This window comes from Biomphalaria glabrata, chromosome 1, assembly GCF_947242115.1.
Source record: "Biomphalaria glabrata chromosome 1, xgBioGlab47.1, whole genome shotgun sequence".
NCBI classification, from domain to species: Eukaryota; Metazoa; Mollusca; class Gastropoda; family Planorbidae; genus Biomphalaria; species Biomphalaria glabrata.
In genome coordinates this window covers 79,994,023-80,019,985 of record NC_074711.1, presented here as the reverse complement: position 1 = coordinate 80,019,985, position 25,963 = coordinate 79,994,023, and the positions used below count along the sequence as shown (strand labels likewise).

Genomic DNA, 25,963 nt, shown 5'->3' with positions numbered 1-25,963 from the left:
CAGGAGAGATCGGGAAAAAAGTGTGAGTAAAGAAAAGAGAGCCCAAGAGAAAGACAAAGTGATACAAAGTATTACGAAGTGACAAAATGATCTTGACCTTGTCGACACAGAAAATTACACTAACCTGAGATAGTCTGTTATACTTTATGGTCAAATACATAGGTAGGTGAAGTGTAGCTTATGGTCTAATAAAATAATACTAGAGACCAAAATAAAATACACTGCCGATGACAGACACTGATGTCGAAAAGAGTATCTAAAGCGACCACCGGCGAACAATGGTTATGTCTGCGCTTGTTGTGGCAAAATATGTAGGTCACTGTTTGGACTGCGTAGCCACATGAAAAATTGCAATCATCATTATTCTTCGAACTCGAAAACAAGCCTTATTTGATTAAAAAAAAAACTTAATCTAACCAAAAAATAACGCTAAAAAGATACGCTGAAAAGAGTTATAGATAGACAGATATCTACATACAGAGATAGATAGATAGATAGATAGATAGATAGATAGATAGATAGATGGATAGATAGACAGAACTACAATTATAGAACTAAAAATATAGAACTAAAAATATTGAACTAGAAATACAGAACTAGAAGCACTGTTCTGTAACATTGTTTTCGAATGTCTACAAGAATTCAAGTAATCTGAGACTCTCTTTAGATCCCCAGTACACAAAGCTCCAACAAGAGACATATATTGGAATTTGAATGTATCGATTTGTTTTCATCGTCAAGTGCAGTGCAGGGTACATAGCCAGGAATGACATATGACACTTGGAAAGAGCGTCTTATATACACATACACAAATACAATGATAACAAAACAAAATCACACCAGATTACAATCGAAGCCAATGACAGCTTGCTTAATGTCTAGTTTGTTACACTCAACGACGTTTAATGAAAGATAATCTGATTTAATCCTAGCCACGCTCTGTATGTGGCAATCTTTTTTTATTTAGAAAAAAACTCAAGCAAAATGAAAAAAAAACAAAAAAAAAACTCAACACTTATTTAATGGGAGGAACCCCACATTTGCAGCGATATTTCTCAATGCTATAAAATTTATTTTTCCTTTTTGATATAAAAAAATAATGAATTTTTTTTTTTGGCTTGATTCATGTCTATTTAGGAATAATAAATGAATAAGAGTTTTAACTTGATCCGAGAATGGGAAGTTCAAAACTTTGAACCGACAGAAAAACGAGTGGATATAACTTATAAAGATTTGTAAAAAAAAATGTTCCTAAACATTCTAAAATCTTTACTTTCTGTGACTTCAGGTTAATTAAATTTTCTTCTTTTAACTGTGAGTCTGTTTTTAAACGTAATTTGCATTTCTCCTCTGTGACACTCCTTGATGCAAGCTGTCTCGACACAAGTCGTTGCCATGGACTCTACCTCAATTAGCGAGAGCAGATGTGCTGTTTGAGAGCACCTGATAGCCGAAAGTTATCTTTTGTCATCCACCTATCCTCTCCCCGACCCACCAGCTACAATGTAAAGGACGCCTAAAGATCAGCACCACGTGACGGTAACGATTGGAGTGCGGCCGCTGCAACAAAACAAAGACAACGAAAGATTTAGTGAAGTGCACGTTCATCTTACATCGAGTTTTGAGAGATTGAATGAAAACATTTTCATATATGATGGAAAAACTAGAAATGGCTAGCTATTGGCTGTATCCTGTGTACTTCTTTGTAATAGCCTTAAGAGTTGCGGCTCGTGAAACTCTAAATTAAATTATAGCTTTTAAAGCGCTACTTTTATGCTTAAAGCCTGCTCAGAGCGCTATGGTTCAATCTTATTTGTGGACCAGTGGGGGGGGGTAGGGGGTATCAACGTTTTCAGTGCTGCCTTAGGCGTAAACACAGTAAACACAACACTGCCCGAGTCTAGTGTCGAACCTCGAGCCCCTTCATAGGCAGCCAAGCTAAGCTATTTGTATATACTTAGCCTCTCGACCACGCTTACCAACTCTAGTTACATGGAAGCTTGTCTCCATCTGTCTATCTGAATCAACTGTTCTGTCTGGGAATGATCCAAGCTGATGTAAAAGAAAATTTACATCCTTATTACCGAGGAATCTTATCCCAAAAAGATAGGGTTTGAGCCGAGGCCAAAGGTCGAGAATACCTAAAGAAACTTCCTCTTATTACTTCTCTGTACCACATCAGACGTGCAGATGTCCACCATTAAAACGGTTCCTTAAGGAACGGTGTGTTGGGGCTTTCTTCCATCCCTGCCAGTGCAATGATGTCCGCAACGGTGGTTCTGTTTTGCTTTCATTTTGACCTAATCCATCTCCTCTAAAGACTTTTCCACCCAATCATTACCATGAGGCTAAGAAGCACTGCAGAAAAAAAGTGATGATAAGCTATTTTTTTATATTGATACGTAATTATTTTATTGCATTTTATTAGTAATATCAGGTGACCGAGCCTCGCTCGGATGAATAATTTGTTAAGGAAGGATATATACCCGAAGTCATTTTGAGAATTTTTTTGTACCAGGTGGCCGAGCCTCGCTCTGTTAAATAATTTCGGAAGGTTATATACCCGAAGTCATTTTGGGAATATTCTTGTAATTACGAAAATGAAGGATCGGATAAAGACTACTAATCTGAAGAGTTGTTTTAGTGTTCTGTTAGTTCTAATTGTAGGCCTAATTGTACATGTCGATTAAATTTAAAGTCTTTTAAGTCCTCCTACAGCCTAGACAAACTACAGCTCACGTCCGTCTTATAGTTTTACAATCCATCTTTTGCGTAAAACAATTGTAGGCTTACTATTAATGGCTTGAAAGAAAGTCTTTGCAGTGTAAATTCTCAAAACGTTATAGGTAAAACATGCACTTAGTGACAAAGTAAAATGGCGCATTTTTTCTTATTAGACTTAAATCATCGCATTAGTTTTCTAAAGAAACGTTTCCGTGGGGCACCTCTGTTACGCCAAACAATATGCTCGTTACCCATACGGGATACGTGCCCTGCCCAGCCTGACTGTCGGACTATAGGAAGTTCATACCGGCTTTTGCCATCCATCCATCCATCCCAGTGGTGCTATGGCCTGCTTTTACACATCCCTCCATTCAGATCTCTCTGGGCCTTCCGTCAACACGCCCTAACTCCAAGCTTTTTACCGAGGATTTTAATTAAATCAAAAGAGACTGCAGCGTACGCAAACTCGTTGACCGCTAGATGGATATCATGTTTAGTGTGAGCAAGTAAGGCGTAGAGAAGCTGTGTTATGACCCTTTCCTTTGTTTTGGTACAGGACAGTAGACACCGAAGCATGAACACATGGTAATAATTCACCAGCAAAATAATAATAATAATAAGGCTTGTCTTAGAGTCCGAAAATTAATGAGGATTGCAGCTGTGACCTACATATCTTGCCACTTCCAAGGCAAGCATAACCGTTGTCCGCGGTGCTCGATTAAGATTTTCTTTTAGCGTCTGCGTTTGTCCTCGGCAGCAAATTTTCTTTTGGTCTCAAATGTGTATCCGAATTCTTTAAGTCCGACAGTTACGCTGGACAGAGCAGTATCCTGTATGGGAGACGAATCTCAGACGAACGCATACCAAAGGCAGTCTTTTTTGGTGAGCTAAAAAGTGGTCGACGTAACACCGAAACGCTTAAAAGACCAGCTTATGGCGCAAACTTGACTTAGCTGACATAGAAGAGAGCATATGGTTGCATGCAACCTCAGAACGAGACAGCTGGAGGTCACCAGCAAAATAAACAACAAAGTAAAATGTATCTACACCGCTCTACACAATTAAAGAGTAAACAACTTATTAAGCACTTAAAACACAATAACTAATCATATATCGGCACATTTAATTTCATTACTTTTCTTTCATAGTTCTATAATAAATCAATCTACAGTAAGATGCTGCGCAAATGTTTAATTAGGTCTAATGGTTCTTTAGAACTCGTTCTTGTTTGCAAAGAAATATTTTAGTGTACTGCGATAAGCCTAGTGACGTAAGCAGCGTTTTTCCCGTTTACGTCATGGAAAATTTTCATTCATAAAACATTCTAGCCAAAATTAATTTTTCGATAATGAGCCATTTTCAAACCGATATAACGGTCGATCTCGAGTTTTCCCGATGTGGCCAATGAGTTGAGAATTTTTTTTCTCACTATTATGCACATACCGTGAAATTTTAAAGAAAAACGTTAGAGCCGTTTTCGAAATAAAATTTATATATATATATAAATATAAATATATATACATACATACATACATACATACAAGAATTGCTCGCTTAAGAGTATAGGATTATTTTATTTTTATTTTTTTGTGTGCAAAATTTTAGTTCCGCAGAATCAAATTCTACTTTACATTTTTTTCTTTCCATTTTGTAAAAGAAAAAAAAAAAGGGGGGAGGGGGGAATCGGATAGTGCTGGTTTCTCAAATAGACTTTTTATTATCTCGTTTATTGAATTAAAATGACATTCTTTGGTCTTTAAACATTGAATGTATTTTTTTTTCAAAGTTTGTCTTTCCCTAATTTTTAAATTCTACATCTATCCTTTTGCATGTGTCGTTGTTCCGTTAAAAACTTGAGAATCCGATTTCACAATATTTTGTGGCGTATTAAATAGGTAGAACGACCAATTTCACTTTTCTAAAAAAAAACAACATTTTAGTATTTAATTTAAATATGTAAACTATTTTGTATACAAAACCGAAACTCATTTATAACAGATGAGAGGGGAGGGGGATAGAAAGATTAGTGAAAACTATAACTAAATAAAGATTTGATTTATTCGTGATGTTAATTTTTTTTAATACATATTACAATACTAACCAAATATGTATTTTTAGTCGAATCAGCTACTAATGTGTTATTGTAAATTAATTATCCACATGCATTACAAAATTTAGAAACTAACCCATACGTGATATTTAGCATTTGTATATTCCTGATTTAATCTCTCTCCACTAATGGAAATGTTGCAAAAAACTAGATTGTTCACACTGACTTTAGATAGTCGACAAGAGGACATTTCTTGAGTTAGAGTGCAGACATCCGAATCTATTTTCACGGTTTTTGTAGTGGATTACATTGAAAGCAATCAAGTTCTAAATATTCAATTCGAATTGATTTAATTAGGAAAATTAGAAATCAAGGGAGAAAACTCTGTTTCTTACAACTCCAAATAAGGGTCGTAGGTTTGATTCCCATGATGGCCAATTAAAAAAAATAAATTTTTCCATTAAAAATATATATGTTTATTTTACTATACTTTTTTAACATAAAGAAGGATTAAAAATAAAATTATAACACTTGTTTTTTTTTTTATAGTTTACATTAAAGTCCTAGTGCTATTAGAGCATGGATTGGGTTGCCAGGTAAACTAATGACTTGGAAGAGTTTAAGTCCCAGATTAGCATGCATGACTAGACTGGCACAAGGGTAAAGGGTTGATCTTCTCTTTTAAACTAACGTCTGTAAATTACAAGGTAAGCTAAACCTTTGACCAAGTTTAACTCGACAGAAGAAGGACAGGATTTACACGAAGTAAAGTGAATACATTGGTCTTATTACAAACATAATAAAAGATGTAGCGGTACCTAAAGACTTTTATACTAAAGAAAGGACATCAAACGAACGCTTCAGTTATAAGTAAACTTTTAATAAAAGCCTCTACCACTTTAAAAAAAATCAGAAGAAAAAAAATCGAATTTACAAACATGTTTATACGAGAGTTCCAGATGTCCATTGGCGGACTGAAGTGTCATCTCTTTTGTAAGTGGTCAGTCCATCATACGCTAGCCTGTAGCTCATTTAATCCTCCTAGGAACTTACTGTCTACATTTTTCTTGGCCGTGATTATAAAAAAATAAAACATGAATAGAAGCAGTATGTTCCATTCCCCACGCACTCCAAAAAACAATCTCCACTCTCCTAAACATGACAAACTGTATTTATTACATACTGTACATTATGTACATTATACATTTGAATTAAAATCATCTAATGTAATAAGTTCTTCATATAATCAAATAATCTTCATATAATGATTACATGATTAAATTTCATTCAAACAACAAGAGACACTAAATGATGTGCAAGACATTTATAGAATGACATCATATTTAAAATAATTAATTGATTAAAAAGTACAAAAAAAAAAATACTTTTATAAAAACGTGCGAAACAATATGAGTGGATGTTAGGGCCAAAGTATTATGTGAGCCTCTGCAGGATTGAATGAGAAAATAAATCAACGGGCGAAGCCGATGAGTATCGCTAGTTTACAATGAATTTTCTTTTGGCATTTTAGTCTACACCAGTTCTATGTTTAATATTTTTGTATATAACATGTTTGGATTTTACAATGTTTCTATTGCATAATAAATATTAAACATTACATTTGAAGGCTAGTTTGATTTTCATATACCTGTATAATGCTCATGTAGTTTTTCAGAAATAGGGTGTTGGGGGTCAGGGATATCTGATATTGTGTTGATTGTTCTGGAGTAGAGTATACTTGTATCATTTTTCTGTCTTTAGGGGGTTCATTGGTTATATTTGATATTAAAAAATATTTCTATTACTGTTATTATATTTTTAGGTTAATCACTTTTCAATTGTTTATGATTTAATACTTGTGAATTATGATAACTTACAAATAAAAACATATTTAAAAAAAAAAAAAAAAAAAAAAAAGCCCACAAAAGAGGCAAGATGGCCCATAAAAGAGGCATATAAAGCCCAAAAAAGAGGCAAAGAAAAGAGGCATAAAGCCCAAGGATTCCTATGATGATAAAGCTAAAACTGAATAGCGCAAATTCTGAGGTTTCCTTTAAAAAAAAAAGAAGGCTATTTAACTAAATTAATTTACGTACACTAAAATGGAACAATATAGAGAAGATTAGCGTGGCCTCTGGACAGACATGACACGCCAATTCGTGAAGGGATCCATATTTTTTTAAATGATAATCAAATAGAAGCAAGAACTATGAAAAATTTCTGAACAAAGTTTGTACATTTGTTGTTGTGATACCATGAAATTAGTTTTGTTTTTTTTTTGCAATGTAATCTTTTGGAAAGTGAATTAAAAGAAAAAGGAAAAAAAAAATCAAAAAAACACATTCGGAAAAGGATTACCATCAATCTTTTGAGTAGGCTATTTCTAACGGATAATTATACAGACATTGATAGAAGTACATGTAATTTGGTTTAACTATTTAACTCCTTTTTAACTCATTAAAAAAATAGATTAATGATGAGATTAGTATTTCAAATGGCTTCGCTGTCAAGATTATACAAAGCGACCTATTGCAGAGACATAACTATCCAGGTTGTCCTTTCGCCGTCTACGTCGTCCTCGGCAGTCGATTTTCTATTGGTCTCAAATGTGTAGTCCGTGTCCTTTGTAACAACTCTCCGTCTCGTTCGCAAGCCGCCTTTCCTTTTCCAGGTACCCATGACATAGACGTCCTAAAAAATGCCAAAATGACAAAATCCCATTCTTCAGCGATATTCGAGCCCAAGAAGCCTTGTGCTTTATCACTCATCCATCACGTCCCCTGAAGTTATTTATCTACTGTTCTGAATATAGCCTGTTATAGTCTATACGATGAGGTATTGGCATGTGTTGTCGTATCTACAATATCTTATAGAACTCATATCTGGTAAGTTAAAAACAAACTCAAAACATTTAGACAAACTTTTTATTTTCTCTCTTTTTTATATATTGCAAACTAAATTTTATTTTTTTATTTTTATTGTGTAACAACGTGTGTATGTACATAACTGGGGATTTTTTTTTTTTTAAAGTTTTTTTTTTTTAATTTTCGCCTGTGGAGAAAAAGGGGAGCATTTGTGAAGGGGGTGTGTCTTAGTCGAAAAGAAAAATACTGGACAGTTCATCCTACACGAAAACTAATGTAGCTACAGCATTTTCCTAATGTAGCTACAGCATTTTCCTAATGTAGCTACAGCATTTTCCTAATGTAGCTACAGCATTTTCCTATAAGGTACTTCGTTGGTAACCCTGCTCGGCATCTCATAATGTCTTCTGTCAACAAACGAGTGGGATTCTCACCTTCTTACTTTTTGTGTGTTGGATTTAGACATGTTCCTTACATTTTGTGTGTTGGATTTAGACATGTTCCTTACATTTTGTGTGTTGGATTTAGACATGTTCCTTACATTTTGTGTGTTGGATTTAGACATGTTCCTTACATTTTGTGTGTTGGATTTAGACATGTTCCTTACATTTTGTGTGTTGGATTTAGACATGTTCCTTACATTTTGTGTGTTGGATTTAGACATGTTCCTTACATTTTATGTGTTGGATTTAGACATGTCCCTTACATTTTGTGTGTTGGATTTAGACATGTTCCTTACATTTTGTGTGTTGGATTTAGACATGTCCCTTACATTTTGTGTGTTGGATTTAGGCATGTTCCTTACATTTTATGTGTTGGATTTAGACATGTTCCTTACATTTTGTGTGTCGGATTTAGGCATGTTCCTTACATTTTGTGTGTTGGATTTAGACATGTCCCTTACATTTTGTGTGTTGGATTTAGGCATGTCCCTTACATTTTGTGTGTTGGATTTAGGCATGTTCCTTACATTTTGTGTGTTGGATTTAGACATGTCCCTTACAGTTTGTGTGTTGGATTTAGGCATGTCCCTTACATTTTGTGTGTTGGATTTAGACATGTTCCTTACATTTTGTGTGTCGGATTTAGGCATGTTCCTTACATTTTGTGTGTTGGATTTAGACATGTCCCTTACATTTTATGTGTTGGATTTAGGCATGTCCCTTACATTTTGTGTGTTGGATTTAGACATGTCCCTTACATTTTATGTGTTGGATTTAGACATGTCCCTTACATTTTGTGTGTTGGATTTAGACATGTCCCTTACATTTTGTGTGTTGGATTTAGACATGTCCCTTACATTTTATGTGTTGGATTTAGGCATGTTCCTTACATTTTATGTGTTGGATTTAGACATGTTCCTTACATTTTGTGTGTCGGATTTAGGCATGTTCCTTACATTTTGTGTGTTGGATTTAGACATGTCCCTTACATTTTGTGTGTTGGATTTAGGCATGTCCCTTACATTTTGTGTGTTGGATTTAGGCATGTTCCTTACATTTTGTGTGTTGGATTTAGACATGTCCCTTACATTTTATGTGTTGGATTTAGGCATGTTCCTTACATTTTGTGTGTCGGATTTAGGCATGTTCCTTACATTTTGTGTGTTGGATTTAGACATGTCCCTTACATTTTGTGTGTTGGATTTAGACATGTTCCTTACATTTTGTGTGTCGGATTTAGGCATGTTCCTTACATTTTGTGTGTTGGATTTAGACATGTCCCTTACATTTTATGTGTTGGATTTAGGCATGTCCCTTACATTTTGTGTGTTGGATTTAGACATGTTCCTTACATTTTGTGTGTTGGATTTAGGCATGTTCCTTACATTTTGTGTGTTGGATTTAGACATGTCTGTGACAAGTCAAAAACTCGCTGTCAGAGTCACTCTAAATTATCACAGCATTAATTATTATTTTTCATTATTTATTTATTTATTTTAATTATTTCCCCATCCTACCTCCAATTTCTTCACCCGCCCCACCTTTCCTCTCTCCAGGCTAGACTTAGTTGACCACATTGGAGATAGCGAAGGCGCGTCCTTTCATTTATCTGCCCTTGATCGGGGAAAGGTAGACACACAATCTCTTTTGTCTTGCCCGCCGGATGTCTGAAGGACGGTCGCGGTTGACCCCACCTTGGTTTGAATGCAAGCTAATCCTCCCCCCCCCCCCTTTCTCTCACGTCTCTCTTTGATCTAAGAGATTACCCTGGTCAACATACCGCGTGATACACCAAGGTGCGTCGCTTGTCGGACTTCACCCACGTGTAAGCTAAATTCTTAGCCTAGGACGTTTCCTGTGTCCGCCCACATTTCCCAGGCATATATAAGTAGATTCAAATCAAGCCAGACCCTTTCACTCCTCTATCGCTGTCGATCGAGTCTGGACTATATCATTTATTCTCCCTCCTAGAGGAATACCTGGTGGTAAGCCGAACTTAATCACAAGTTCCATCTTAATTACTCTGTGTATATTTCCATTGGATTTTATCATGTGTATTTTGCTTAGTTCATTTATATTTAATTAGTGCATTGTGTATTTCTCACTGGCGTAAGTAGAAAACATAAACATGTGCTATGTATATATTTTAGTATTGCATTAATCTATTAATGCTACGTTGCTCAATTGATCATTGATGCAACCTTGTATTTATTTGTACATCTTATTTTATTTCCTTTATCTCGGCTGGTCGCCTTGATAATTTTACTAGCGCACTGATACTGCGTCTAGTGAAGAGATATGAATTATCCCCCCCCCCTTTTTGTGTGTAAGGATTTGTCTCCCCTGTAGTCATTTTACTCTAAGGAGAGTTGCGCCGCTTGAAGGGACATTCAAGCACGCTCCATTGTTCTCGACCCACGGTCATGTGCAAACAAAGCGTCTCGATCGCTGACCACCGCCCAACTCACCCCCCCCCCCCTTTTCTTTCTCTATCCACCTGTGTTGTTTATTTGAGACTATTATTTCCCCTTCTATGTACATTCTTATATTATTATTTCCCCTTTTATGTACATTTTCTATATTGCCACTATCTGCCATCTATTCTCCAAATCCCATTTGTCATCATCTCCCCTTTATGCTCTAAAGCAATTTTACCAATCTGACGAATGCACCTCAGTCGAGGGCATCGATAAGATGCATAAGAGACATGTCCTAACTTGTCTTTATTTATCCGCAGCCTCCCTCAGGTGTCTGCCTATTTATGTGCTGAGTGCTATCCAGCACTGCACTGTCCTACTGAGACCTGCCTATTTATTTGCTATTTGCTGTTCAGTGTCTACTCGACGCCACTCAACTATTGCCTATTTATTTGCTATCGAGAATCATCTGCTGCCTATTTATCGGATCACTTACCTGCCTATTTGCCTACTGGCCTATTTAGATGCTAGTGCTATTCAGCACTGTATTTGCTATCAAGAATCACCTATCGCCTATTTGCCTACTGGCCTATCTATGTGCTTAGTGCTATTCAGCACTGCACTTTCCTATTGAGCATCATCTACCGCCTACGGAGATCTACTCAACTCTACTACTTGGCGCTATCGGCATTGCCCGCCTATTCGACAGCCCACATGTCAAGCTATTAGGCGCGACGTCCCTATAGAGATCTGTGCGAGACGTCATAGCTACGCCAACCCTCTGCAACTCACTGGACATATCCTGTTACCTACACTGCCCACGGCAGATCAGCTCTGCCCGCAGTAACCTTGTGCCCACGGTATCCGGCCACCCGCCATACTGTGCCCACTACAGATACTGGAACTTGGGACTGAGACTCCACAAGAACTATATCGCCGGCGTCCCTCTATCCGCTAGAGCGCCACCTCCAGCTGCAGAACCTCAAGCCAGGACACAGCCAGCTGCGACATCAACAGGACAACCAGCTAAGTTAGAGGACAAAGTGACATACTCTCTTATTATGTGCAAGAGTGATGATTAAACATAGAATATATTAGAGATAGATGCAAACCATCCCCCTTTTATTGTTATATGTATATTTATGTAAATAAATTTCCTTTATTTTAACTTTTGTATCTATCTTTCATTGCTTTGTCTCGTTGCGTGTCTGCTCCCGATTCATATGCTGATAAGTGGGGGTGTGATAGCATTAAAAATAATCATCCCCTAGACATTAAACGAGCCAAACACACGTCACATTCCCCCCACCTGTCACAATGTCCCTTACATTTTATGTGTTGGATTTAGGCATGTCCCTTACATTTTGTGTGTTGGATTTAGACATGTTCCTTACATTTTGTGTGTTGGATTTAGGCATGTTCCTTACATTTTTTGTGTTGGATTTAGACATGTCCCTTACAGTTTGTGTGTTGGATTTAGGCATGTCCCTTACATTTTGTGTGTTGGATTTAGACATGTTCCTTACATTTTGTGTGTCGGATTTAGGCATGTTCCTTACATTTTGTGTGTTGGATTTAGACATGTCCCTTACATTTTATGTGTTGGATTTAGGCATGTCCCTTACATTTTGTGTGTTGGATTTAGACATGTTCCTTACATTTTGTGTGTTGGATTTAGGCATGTTCCTTACATTTTGTGTGTTGGATTTAGACATGTCCCTTACATTTTATGTGTTGGATTTAGGCATGTCCCTTACATTTTGTGTGTTGGATTTAGACATGTTCCTTACATTTTATGTGTTGGATTTAGACATGTTCCTTACATTTTGTGTGTTGGATTTAGACATGTTCCTTACATTTTATGTGTTGGATTTAGGCATGTTCCTTACATTTTGTGTGTTGGATTTAGACATGTTCCTTACATTTTGTGTGTCGGATTTAGACATGTTCCTTACATTTTGTGTGTCGGATTTAGACATGTTCCTTACATTTTGTGTGTTGGATTTAGGCATGTTCCTTACATTTTATGTGTTGGATTTAGACATGTTCCTTACATTTTATGTGTTGGATTTAGACATGTTCCTTACATTTTATGTGTTGGATTTAGGCATGTTCCTTACATTTTGTGTGTTGGATTTAGACATGTTCCTTACATTTTGTGTGTCGGATTTAGACATGTTCCTTACATTTTGTGTGTCGGATTTAGACATGTTCCTTACATTTTGTGTGTTGGATTTAGGCATGTTCCTTACATTTTATGTGTTGGATTTAGACATGTTCCTTACATTTTATGTGTTGGATTTAGGCATGTTCCTTACATTTTGTGTGTTGGATTTAGGCATGTTCCTTACATTTTGTGTGTTGGATTTAGACATGTTCCTTACATTTTATGTGTTGGATTTAGGCATGTCCCTTACATTTTGTGTGTCGGATTTAGACATGTTCCTTACATTTTATGTGTTGGATTTAGACATGTCCCTTACATTTTATGTGTTGGATTTAGGCATGTTCCTTACATTTTATGTGTTGGATTTAGACATGTTCCTTACATTTTATGTGTTGGATTTAGGCATGTTCCTTACATTTTATGTGTTGGATTTAGACATGTTCCTTACATTTTATGTGTTGGATTTAGACATGTTCCTTACATTTTGTGTGTTGGATTTAGAAATGTTCCTTACATTTTATGTGTTGGATTTAGACATGTTCCTTACATTTTGTGTGTTGGATTTAGACATGTTCCTTACATTTTATGTGTTGGATTTAGACATGTTCCTTACATTTTGTGTGTTGGATTTAGACATGTTCCTTACATTTTGTGTGTTGGATTTAGACATGTTCCTTACATTTTGTGTGTTGGATTTAGACATTTTCCTTACATTTTGTGTGTCGGATTTAGACATGTTCGTTACATTTTGTGTGTTGGATTCAGACATTTTCCTTACATTTTGTGTGTTGGATTTAGACATGTTCGTTACATTTTGTGTGTCGGATTTAGACATGTCCCTTACATTTTGTGTGTCGGATTTGCACATGTTCCTTGCATACTGTGTTGAATTTTTTAAAGTTCCTTATACTTTGTGTTATTACTGAGCACTATTGTAACTTTCAATATTTATCCTCTTTCTAGCTGATACAAACAAAGGCAACATCTGTCAGTTCAGTATCTGTCTGCTGATTGTTTCTTGTGTGGTCAGTAAGGAACCACCTGAACCACCATCTGTTGTTCCGCGGTATGTGGGTTGGACATAAATGCCCTCATGTAATGTTTTCCTTAATTAATGTTCTAATAATAGGCTTCATAGGAGTATACCCAACCTAAAGGGGAGTGCCCCGTATAAGTAGTTGTTGTTTTTTTTGTATTGTTTTTTTTTTTTTCGGTCTGTATTGAATGCACTTTTCAAATGAGGACATCTGGGAATAATAAGACAAAAAAAAGGACTTTAGAAAAAATAGAATTAAAACTAGGTCACACAAAATACAAATACATATTTTTTTCCTCTTGTGCTAAGTTGTATTTGTAATCTGCATCATGTATATGTTTGACTAGACGCGTGATGCGTAGGACGTAGTCATCTTCTTATTTGAAGTAACGTCTGTATTTTATAAGATACATCACACATGCAATGTCTTCTTCTTGCTGTAAAAAAAGGCACTCACGGTAATGTCCAAATTGCATTCGTGTCATCTCTTAAGATAGAAAGGAAATATTTACAATTTTCAAATCCACACTATCGTGTCAGCTCCCAAGATAGAAACAAAAATATGTACTACTTTCAAATCCACTCTAATACTTTCTGTCCATTTCTTGATCTGAATATAACGCAAAGAGGGTACACAGAGATTATTTCATTGCTAGAATTGTTTTTGGAAAAAAAAAATTCAAAATAACACACACACACAATTATCCGTATATCGAATTCACATCATCTTTCCATTGATGTATGGTTTCATTGGCTTTGCTTTCACGGCTATAGACCTACGCAGTAGTATCATGTTCTAGACACTTGTCTTACAGCTTTAAATTCATGCGCCATTTGTACAGATGGAATCATCGAACAAGAAAAAATTATGTCAAAAGAATACGCCCAACACTGAGATAAAATATGGACTAACTCAAAGGATCGCATTTACGGATACAGCAACATATCATAAATCGTGCTGAGTTTCAGTCGAGACACAGCAAGTGACACACTATGAATAGAAATATAAAGGTGTGTCATTAAAATTATCTTTATTTTTTGTATGACGTGGTAAAGACATGTTGGTCTCCACTGCCCACAATTTGCAACGTCACAGGTCAGTGTTGAGGCCTACTATAACCGTTGGTCTGGCCTGAAGTAACAAAGAAGCTAGTGACGTCGAGACTTCAGCGGGACTGCTGGGTAACGTTGGTCAAAGTTCGTCGAAGCATGGTGAGATATTTATCAAAGTTTGTTTTAAGTTCGTAGACAGTCAATGTGCTCTTTGAATTTTGTTCGTCGGTGTCCATGGCAACGTTAAGTTTACGTGTTGGTTTGAATCCCCAAAAGATAAAATAGAAAAAAAAAAGGTCATGGTATTGCTTTATATAATCAGCAAGATCATTGTCTTCATAATAATCAATCACATCTTCATTCATCCTCCACAGCTGTAGTGTTTACAGAGAAAGATGTAGTTCCTCCACAGTTGTAGTGTTTACAGAGAAAGATGTAGTTCCTCCACAGCTGTAGTGTTTACAGAGAAAGATGTAGTTCCTCCACAGCTGTAGTGTTTACAGAGAAAGATGTAGTTCCTCCACAGCTGTAGTGTTTACAGAGAAAGATGTAGTTCCTCCACAGCTGTAGTGTTTACAGGGAAAGATGTAGTTCCTCCACAGCTGTAGTGTTTACAGAGAAAGATGTAGTTCCTCCACAGCTGTAGTGTTTACACAGCACTACTAGTTCCACAACTGTTGTAGCATTTACAGAGATAGATCTAGCTTTTCTACAGTTGTCGTATTAAAAGGGACAGTTCTGTGAACTGTTGTAAAGTTTGTAGAGATAGTGTTTATTTCGTTGGATAGCATGCGATTTTTTTTAGTTCAATTTAAAGTTTCTAAAGTTGCATTTAAATAAGCTGAGTGCATTAAGTCTCACAGCTGCAGGTCTTGATTGGGTCACATAGTTGTATATCTTGATTAGGTCACACAGCTTTAGGTCTTGATTAGGTCACACAGCTGTAGGTCTTGTACTTCCAGCCGTTAAAAGAGACATGCGATTGAACTGATTTCGATACTGCAATGATCTAAACATGAAGAAAAAAAAAACAGAACTATTAGTTTAAAAAAAAAAAAGGCTACAAAATTTTAAGGCTTTTTACATTTTTTTCCCCATAAAATGGATTAATCTAGTTGTGTATGTTAAGTAGAGACTTTATCTCTGCTAAAGGGGGCGCGGTAGCTGAGTGGTTAAGCGCTTGGGTTCCGCACCTGGAGTCCTAGCTTCAAATCTCTGTGAAGACTGGGATTTTGAATTTCGGGATTCTTTGGGCGTCCCTGAGTCCAGCAAACTCTAATGGGTATTAAAACTTTAGTAAAGTTGGTTGGTCATTGTGCTGGCCACATGAAACACTGCTCGTGAACCGTTGGCCAAGGAAACGGACGACCTTAACATCATCTGCCCTTTAGATTTCAAGGTCTGAAAGGGAAGCCTTTTTTTTTCTTTTTTTTTTTTTTACTATGGAGAATGAAATGATGGCTGGAAAAAAGATGAGTACGATATATAGACCTCAGTGAACACTATGTCACGCCGAGATTATGACATAGTTGCGTAGGTGTGATGAGTTAACTTACCTGATATTAACTAGAACAGCTGCCTTTGTTACCGTTATTACATGTGACAATACAAATTGACCCCTTAGAAATATATATATATAAATGCCAAAGATTATTTGAAATAACCTTAACATGGCTTAGATGTCTGTTAAACACATGTATCACATTAATTAAAAGCACACAAGAACTAAAGTAATTATATTATTTATGGGTCAGTTTTTATCATTTCTTGGAAACCTGTTACCATTGCATATTATCCTTTCAATAAAAATAATAATAATAATAACATTTCTAAAAAGATTATCATTGCCTGTCAGATGGCAGTACAGGCTTCAGACCTCCCATATCACCAGAAAATTCCTCAGTTGACATTGATAAAGAGACTAAAATGAATTTTGTTTCTCTTTAACGAAGCTCGGTCGTGCCAGTGCCAGAGAATAAATTTTCGTTCGTTTCACTTTTTTACGGGCGTATCAAAATGGTGTATTTAAAAAAATGGAAACATTAAGAAAAAAAAATAATTTAAAAGGCAATTTTACTGTCAGTTAAAGGACGTTTTTATTTTCTTTGCCATGTTTTAAATTTAAATACAACTGATTTAACCAACTGAGACAACTGGCTCTTAACAGAAGCTCCGTTTTATATTTTCTTGTTTCTTTGATCAGCTTGTAACGAAACATAAAACTACTTTATTCAGCTCGTCTGCTTTCCACTGTCACATGTTGAAAGATATATATGTTGTTGTTTTTTTGCAGTTGTTTCTGCTGCGTGTCACAGTTATATTTTCTGGTTGGCCAATGAATCTCTTAGGAATGATCTAGAAACAAATGACCTCCGTTATAAAGTGGGAACCCTGACAGTTTTTACTGCAGGATAATAAATCTAGCAAGATTTTATTAGGCGAGGTTAGTGTGGGGGGGGGGGGGGGGAGAGCGGAGAGGCAGGAGAGGAATATAGTCGAGGTCAGGTGCAACTATTGGTCTAAGCTGCCCATAGGTGGCGACGTCGCTGGTCAGTGTTTAGGCCTTCTGTACCGATTGGTCTCGCTATAATAGGCATGTATATGTACTGGCCTATCAGTACATTAGAACTTTCTATACCATATCTCTAGATGCAGTTTTCTAGTCTACATTACTATCTTTTAATGCCATCATGTCTTGTTTATGTAGCTTCACATTTGACAGTCTGTAGTAAAAAGAAATCCACTGCAGAGGACGGACGTAGACTGGGAAAAGAAAATCTTAATCGACAACCGGTGGACAATGATTATGCTTGCCTTGGAAGTGGCAAAATATGTAGGTCACAGTTGGAGCTGCGTAGCCTCGAAAATTCTCCATTCCTCATTAATATTAATCTTTGGAATCGAAGATAAGCCTTATTATTAGTATTGGATTTATACATGTAAGTAACCTTTTTCGTGGGGTTTATGGAGGGGGGGGGGAGTGGGCGGGACAAAGAAAGTTTTCCATTTTTAAACCTAGCATTCTTTAGATTTTAAGATCAAAATAATCGATCTGTCCAAGAATCACCAGCTCGATAAAGAAGAAGTTGTCTTCAAAAGATATTAAGTTGGGATAGGATGAAGCCTGTCACAAACTAATCAGGGACGAGGGATGTTAGGCACCGTTTGGATTAGTTTATAGTCTACATTGGATTACTTCATAGGCATTATTGAGTTAGATTATAGGCTACATTGGATTACTTCTTAGGCCTTATTGAGTTAGCTTATAGGTAACATTGGATTACTTCATAGGCATTATTGAGTTAGCTTATAGGTAACATTGGATTACTTCATAGGCATTATTGAGTTAGATTATAGGCTACATTGGATTACTTCATAGGCCTTATTGAGTTAGCTTATAGGTAACATTGGATTACTTCATAGGCATTATTGAGTTAGCTTATAGGTAACATTGGATTACTTCATAGGCCTTATTGAGTTAGCTTATAGGTAACATTGGATTACTTCATAGGCATTATTGAGTTAGCTTATAGGTAACATTGGATTACTTCATAGGCCTTATTGAGTTAGCTTATAGGTAACATTGGATTACTTCATAGGCATTATTGAGTTAGCTTATAGTTAACATTGGATTACTTCATAGGCATTATTGAGTTAGATTATAGGCTACATTGGATTACTTCATAGGCCTTATTGAGTTAGCTTATAGGTAACATTGGATTACTTCATAGGCATTATTGAGTTAGCTTATAGGTAACATTGGATTACTTCATAGGCATTATTGAGTTAGCTTATAGGTAACATTGGATTACTTCATAGGCATTATTGAGTTAGCTTATAGGTAACATTGGATTACTTCATAGGCATTATTGAGTTAGCTTATAGGCATTATATTGGATTAGCTCATAGGCATTATTGAGAGAGCTTATAGGCATTACATGGGATTACTTCATAGGCATTATTGAGGTAGCTTATAGGCATTATTGAGTTAGCTTATAGGCATTATTGAGTTAGCTCATAGGTAACATTGGATTACTTCATAGGCATTATTGAATTAGCTTATAGGCAACATTGGATTAGCTCATAGGCATCATTGGGTTAGCTCATAGGCATCATTGGGTTAGCTCATAGGCATTATTGAGTTAGCTCATAGGCATTATTGAGTTAGCTCATAGGCATTATTGGGTTAGCTCATAGGCATTATTGGGTTAGCTCATAGGCAACATTGGATTAGCTCATAGGCAACATTGGATTAGCTCATAGGCATTATTGGGTTAGCTCATAGGTATTATTGAGTTAGCTCATAGGCATTATTGGGTTAGCTCATAGGCAACATTGGATTAGCTCATAGGCAACATTGGATTAGCTCATAGGCATTATTGGGTTAGCTCATAGGTATTATTGAGTTAGCTCATAGGCATTATTGGGTTAGCTCATAGGCAACATTGGATTAGCTAATAGGCATCATTGGGTTAGCTCATAGGCATTATTGAGTTAGCTCATAGGCAACATTGGATTAGCTCATAGGCATCATTGGGTTAGCTCATAGGCATTATTGAGTTAGCTCATAGGCATTATTGAGTTAGCGCATAGGCATCATTGGGTTAGCTCATAGGCATTATTGAGTTAGCTCATAGGCATTATTGGGTTAGCTCATAGGCATTATTGGGTTAGCTCATAGGCATTATTGAGTTAGCGCATAGGCATCATTGGGTTAGCTCATAGGCATCATTGGGTTAGCTCATAGGCATTATTGAGTTAGCTCATAGGCATTATTGGGTTAGCGCATAGGCAACATTGGGTTAGCGCATAGGCAACATTAGATTAGCTCATGAGCATTATTGGGTTAGCTCATATGCAACATTGGATTAGCTCATATGCCACATTGGGTTAGCTCATACGCAACATTGGATTAGCTCAGTGGCGTAGCTAGGGTATATGATGCCCAGTGCGTGATGCCCCCCCTCCTTATCTAAAACAAAACGAAATAAAACATCGAAATGACTTTTTTTTTTCGACCAGCGCGTTTTAACCAAGCGCTTAAGTCAAGTTTCAGTTATTTGGTTGAGGACGTCCTAGCGGTGTGCTGAAGTCAAGTTTCAGTTATTTGGTTGAGGACGTCCTAGCGGTGTGCTGAAGTCAAGTTTCAGTTATTTGGTTGAGGACGTCCTAGCGGTGTGCTGAAGTCGATAAAAATCTGTGTAAACGGTCCAGTGTACCGAAAAATGTTACTGAATAGATTTCAGCTTTAGACCGAATTCCAGCCAACTCTAGAATGGTTCGAGCAGATAATGAGTTAAGATAATGTCAATGAAAGACTACAGAATCTATATCCTGTCATTATCCATGACAACTTAACATCAACATTTGCAAAAAATTGATGTAGTTTTGTGATGTCAGGTGAACTGTCAAAATAAAATCGAAAAAATATTTGTCTCATCATCCAATATTACAATAAGTTCGTTTTGTATTTGTGGAGACGTGTACGTATTTCTTCTGTAACTCAGTTTAGTTCGAAGCACATGTAGTCTCAGGAATGGATCGTACTTAAATAGTAATTCCACAACCCCCTTGAAATGACCTAGATTTTGTCCTTGTCAGTTCTTCAACTTGTTCGCGATGCCCATGAAGTGCCAGATCCTGCTATTTTAGAGTCTAAGGTATTTACTTACAAGCTCTAGATCTAGATGAAACCTGCGTACTGAACAATGAAGTAACAAAATGTGCCCCAGAAAAAAAAGTGGGCGTGTAAAAGGTGCGTTGCTTTCAGAAATGTAAACAAATCTAGTCAACTTGATTCAACCTGGTTAACAGCTTATGTTTAATTTAAGAAAGAGCTTAGTAGATTAACAAAATTAGCAAAGTAAATTAATTTCTAGTGAACATTTCAAATTCAGTATTTTGCCTTTGTTCATCTACGTACAATGTGTTGATTTTATTGAGAAAACTTATTCTTAGTTTGATGCCCCTCATTACCCCTCATCACTCGCACATGGCTAGCTACGCCACTGGATTAGCTCATAGGCACCATTGGGTTAGCCATTTCTTAAGAGGCTATTGCTCAACACATATTTATTTGTGTTTCTCAAGCTTCTATCACTCTGTCTTCTAGTATACATCTTCTCCATCTTATCTCTCCTCATTACCATTCTAGGCTCGAGTTGAGACGTTACACAAGGATTTGTTGTCGATGATAAAACATGAATCAATTAAAAAAAAATCAACTTATTAGTTAATTAATTCGTGTCTATTAATCAGAATTATTCTATATAGAAAAGGGAGATAAACCCTGCGGTATTTCTATATATGACAGTTATTGGCACTTCTTTCTCTTAAATACATGTTTTTAAATAGTAATGTTTATATTTTGCTTTTTTTTCTTCTGCGAATACGCGAGGGCAGTGTCTCTAAGCTAGGCCAGATCTTTGGATCAAATGATACTAACGGACACCATCAGCTATGTTATCGTTTTTTTTTTTTTTTTGAAGCTATTCACCTGTTCATCCCCCGCTACACCTGTTGTGCTCAGCTATTGTGGCCTCTACAATTGGAATGCTACACATTCGTTTCATAAGTATAAAACATCTATAATAGATAACTAAATTTACATACGGACTCAATATAGCAACAGCTTGACTCATATATATTGTAAATCTAAAACAGCATAATTATTTTATAATATATATTTTATTGCCAAAATAGTTTTAGATTACCATATTAGCCCTCTACACACACACACACAGATGTACATTGAAATGGATAAATAATCAATATATTTATAAGGTATGAGTTTACATGTGTAACTCGTGTGTATCACGCATTTTATTTATATTTATGTCAATGTTGACTCTTTCTTTGACCTAATTTGATCGACCTTTTTTTTTCACAAAGCTTCTATCAACTCACTCAGTCTGTCTGGTAAAAACATTGTACATGTTATTTCTCTCACACCCAATCTCGGATTAAGTTGAAACATTAAACAATCATTCATTGTACAATAGAAGACATGAATTAAAAAAATATTAACAGGCTAGTCCAATAATTATTGGTAATTAACTATATCGGTTTATATGGAATAAGGAAAATAACCTCTACATTACTAAGATATAATTGTCATTGCGGATTTCTTTCCGTTAGATAAGCTTTTTTATTTTAAAGAATTAAAAAAAAAATGTTTTTAAAGCTTATATCAACTGACACTTGCCTTCTGCCTGGCACTGATTTTGTGCAGATTATTGTCCCTACTTCCCAGTCTCGTATTAAGTTGAACTTACTCTCAAAGCACACGAATCAATTTTAACAATGGCAAATTATTTGATCGATTAGTCATAATTTAAAGGGTAAAGAGAAGTAAGCTTTGTGTAATAAATTAGACAATAAGAGTCGCAAGATACTAGAGTTAAAAAAAAATGTAAATAAACGTTAATGTAAATATAATACCTAGGACTGTATGTTGATTTGAATTTATATTAAATAATGTAATTTAGTAATAATGATTTTGTGGTTTTTACTAATTAAATAAGCTCTTATATATATATTAATTCTACTTGTTTGGCGACTTATACAAACTGTACTACTGGACCTTGTTGATGTCTAAGGCCTGAGTCGAGGGCTCTTTGAGCCCTAAGTTTAAAAAAAAAACAAAACCTGCTTGGACGCCAAACAGTAAAAAAAAAAAAAAAAAAAACTGTGTGAACACAGTTCTGTTTGGGAGTGACCCTAGACAATGCCTATGTAAAGCATTGCTGTTGACCGATGCATTTGGCCCCCAACGCGTGGGCTAGACACGGCCGAAGGCCGAGAATACACCGGGATCTTCTGCCATTTTCCTTCGATGTACCAAGCTAACTGTGCGGGACCCGCCATTTATGTAACGGTCCCTTTGACGAACAGCGCATGGATGTGTGACAGTTTTGTGGGGACTTTTTTACAACCCCGCCCGTTCAAGAGGTTGACTCTCGTCTACCCGTGGGCATCCCCACGGGTGTCTTGTGTTGCTACCCATTTAGCCTAACCACTTCCTCTAATGGCCGTTTCCACGCGAGCGCCACGATGAGGCAGAGTAGCTTGCTCGCGTACTACTGGACCTAAGAAGAATGCAGCTCAAAATGCAGAAAATCACATGTCGATGTGGCCTTTCTGAATGCCCCTAGGCCCTAAACGCACCTACACAGCACCCCAGTCCCCCCAACTGGCTGAGGAAAACAATATCGTTAATTTATTCTTTTTGGAGTAAGGGGCGTCACGGATGACAGTTTGAGAAACACTGATTGAAAGATTAAACATAGTTACTACTTAGAACAAAGTCGGCAAAAAAAAAGTTAGTAATAAGATCGTAAGGTCTGAAAGGGGCCCTCTACTTACTTGACTTAAGAATGGATAAAATGTGACTTGGGTTCATAGGTCAGTGCATGACGTTCAGAGAGAGAGAGGAATTCAACGTGTTACCAAGGCGCATGAAAACATGTTTACACCAGACCAACCAACAGAGCCATTGAATACAACTGAAGTGTAATAAACGAAATGTAGAGAATTATTTCCCCTGGCAGTTACTTCCCTTGGTAGATCTATACACTGTCAATGAGAGGAGGAGTATCATGTCGTTACATTGAAATAATTCTTCTGTAATAGAGTGAAAGAAGATCGAGGCATAGAGAGGAAAGAAAGAGGGGGAGGGGAAGGAGAGAGTGTGAATGAGTAAGTTGGTGCGTGTGTGTGTGTGTTTATTAAATAGATTGAGAGATAGAGAAAAAGAGAGAGGGGGGGGGGGAGATGAAAATATAGACAGAGAGATAGATTAATAAAAGGATTAATAAAAGGAAAGTTGTGTACATTAAAATCCAGTTTGGATTCATAAATGTTTGTTAATTAATCTTAAAGTGAGATGCGCTATAAAGATCAACTCAGGCGTCAGAGTGTTACAAGATCATCTGTCGTCATTGAGAAGTACATAGAAGTCTAATTTATAAAGCGCTGGTTGTGAGTGTGTATTAGTTGCGTGTGTGAATGTTGTTCGTATTTGCATCTATATTGTTATTGCACAGTAGTTACACTGAGGTTGTGAATTTCCATTTGATTGGATCAATAAAAATGATCTTATATCTTATTTTATCTTATTTCGATCTCTCTGGTATAGGGAAAAGTAGCTGGCAAAAGATGGCCTCTGAAAGCGACAGTTGAAGAGCTCTCACAAAGGTCGCGGGACAAACATTTGAGACCCAAACTAAATCCCTTATTGAAGACATGCACAGAAGACGGAAAGAAAACTTAAATCGACCGCCGGTGGACATCGGCGTTGTCTGCATGAGTTGCGGAATAATATGTAAGTCGCAACTGGGTTTGGGTAGTCATGTGAAACACTGCACTTATCCTTAATCTTCAGTATCGAAGACTTTGCCATTAGTATTACTCTAACCATATTAGGAACAAAATCAAACTGCGACACTAAGACCTTCTGCCAATGGAGGACCTTGAAAGGAACGAAATTTGTTCACAGATCATGTCCAAAAATGCAAAAAAAAAACAGACATTCCAAAGTTGCACCATACGTGGAGAAATATCAACATTGTATTTTATGACTTTGCGCTGCGAGACACATACAATAAGGACATAGATCTCTAAGTCTCACACAGCTCCACTAAATACTTTCTCTCTTACAACATGAGAAAAAAAACAACACACCAAAGATTGCTAAAACATAAAAAAAAAAAATAGTAACCTAAAATTATGAATAAAACTAACTCATTGTGAAAGCTACTAAAAAGATCAATTTTTCTCAAAATTTAATCAAGTTGTGTAAAATCAAGTAAAAATCATTAAGACATTGTTTCATTTTTCGTTAGTATTTAATGTAACTATAAAAACTAAATAGTAACTTCGTAAACATAACTTCCTCTAGAGATACTGACAGGGTTGATTCACGTAGATGTATATTGTGGTCTCGCCAGTTTAAAAGCTCTGTTTTAATGCATTCTGTAGATTGCAATGCCATTCTTGTTTTTATTATTTTTTGGTTGAATATTGGACATTTTCAAACATGTAGGTCAATCCACAAATCCAATCCACTAATTGCAAGCATGAATGGTTTAAAACACGAAAGTATTGATAAACGAAGTATTTTATTATTTGATTAACTCATTCCTGTGAACCCCCCGGGGAGCATAGGGCTGCAACCTAACCCCTCCACTGACATGGGTTCTGAGCAGCGTTCTCCCTCTGCTACTTTGTCATTTATTAACCCATACACTTTTTATGTGTGCATTTTTTTTAGCATTGTAGTAAAACAAATCCGTTCTTTGTTTACAGTTTGCCTTATAAGATAAAACTCGCAGACTTTAAACATTAAAATTTAGTAGAAAAGAGAAAGAGATATGAACAAATGGGGTGGTGTTACTATAGAAGAAATCCGAAATTTAGAAATAAATAGATAGACTAAACCATGTCAAGGATGACATATTAAAAGATGCTGCCAACTAAGAAATAAAAATGATTTTGTGCTACACGAGTTTACAAATGTGACTGTACAGTGCTGAAAAGTGAGCTAAAATGTTATATCCTTTAATAAAATACTTCGCTTATTAATACTTCATTAATCTGTACACCAGATACACCGAAATATTTTGCTACGTATGGGTTATCTTCCATGTATGAGAATCTCCCACTTATCAACAGACTTTTTCTCTAGATAGTTAATGCCACAACGGTTATCAATCTTTTAAACACTATTTCTCACAAGCATATGTTATTAACAACATTCTCTTTTGTTTCTATCGACATATTCAAGTTAGACAGTTTGGAACTAGAAAGATATTCATAAAGTCTATTACCCTTGCAGTGTTGATAACAGGAACTGTTGTACGTGAACGAACACAAATATAACTAGCAAGGTGGAACCTGAAAGACTTAGAACTACTAGCTAGAACCGTTAGAAAATACTATAATTAGGCTGTCAACGTAATTAACGGCCATAATCGAATCACACAACTTGAATCGCGCTAAATGAAGCAGCGTTGGAATGTTAAGCAGTTTCTACTAGTCAATAACAAAACAAACTTATTTAGTTTAGTACTATAGTCACTACAAAGTTATTGTGGGACTTAAGCATTGATTGAGGATGTCTCTTTTATCTAAATTTTGGTACATGGCAAATAATTAAATTACTATTTATTTAACTTGCTATTTTAGAATGGGAGTTAAAGAATCGGTGACT

At 36.2% G+C, this 25,963-nt stretch overlaps 1 protein-coding gene, 1 long non-coding RNA gene and 1 other non-coding gene across 3 annotated transcripts in view; 1 reads left to right on the top strand and 2 right to left on the bottom strand.

Moving 5' to 3' along the window:
• The first annotated feature begins 6,852 nt into the window (after positions 1-6,852).
• LOC129924322 (U6 spliceosomal RNA) lies at positions 6,853-6,953 on the top strand. Its single transcript, XR_008776306.1, has one exon. It is a non-coding gene; the product is annotated as a U6 spliceosomal RNA (small nuclear RNA).
• An 86-nt stretch (positions 6,954-7,039) lies between these two features.
• Positions 7,040-12,259, bottom strand: LOC129924058 (uncharacterized). The gene is made up of 2 exons (XR_008775976.1): positions 10,885-12,259; positions 7,040-10,832 (listed from the first exon to the last, which is right to left on the bottom strand). It is a non-coding gene; the product is annotated as an uncharacterized LOC129924058 (long non-coding RNA).
• Positions 12,260-13,266: 1,007 nt separating this feature from the next.
• The window catches only part of LOC106053988 (growth hormone secretagogue receptor type 1-like), a 92,743-nt gene continuing 80,046 nt past the window's right edge, over positions 13,267-25,963 (bottom strand). Inside the window, exon 3 of the mRNA XM_056017703.1 lies at positions 13,267-15,763. Within this exon, the coding sequence (XP_055873678.1) occupies positions 15,688-15,763 (76 nt within the window). The 3' untranslated portion in view covers positions 13,267-15,687. The remainder of the gene's footprint in view (positions 15,764-25,963) is intronic.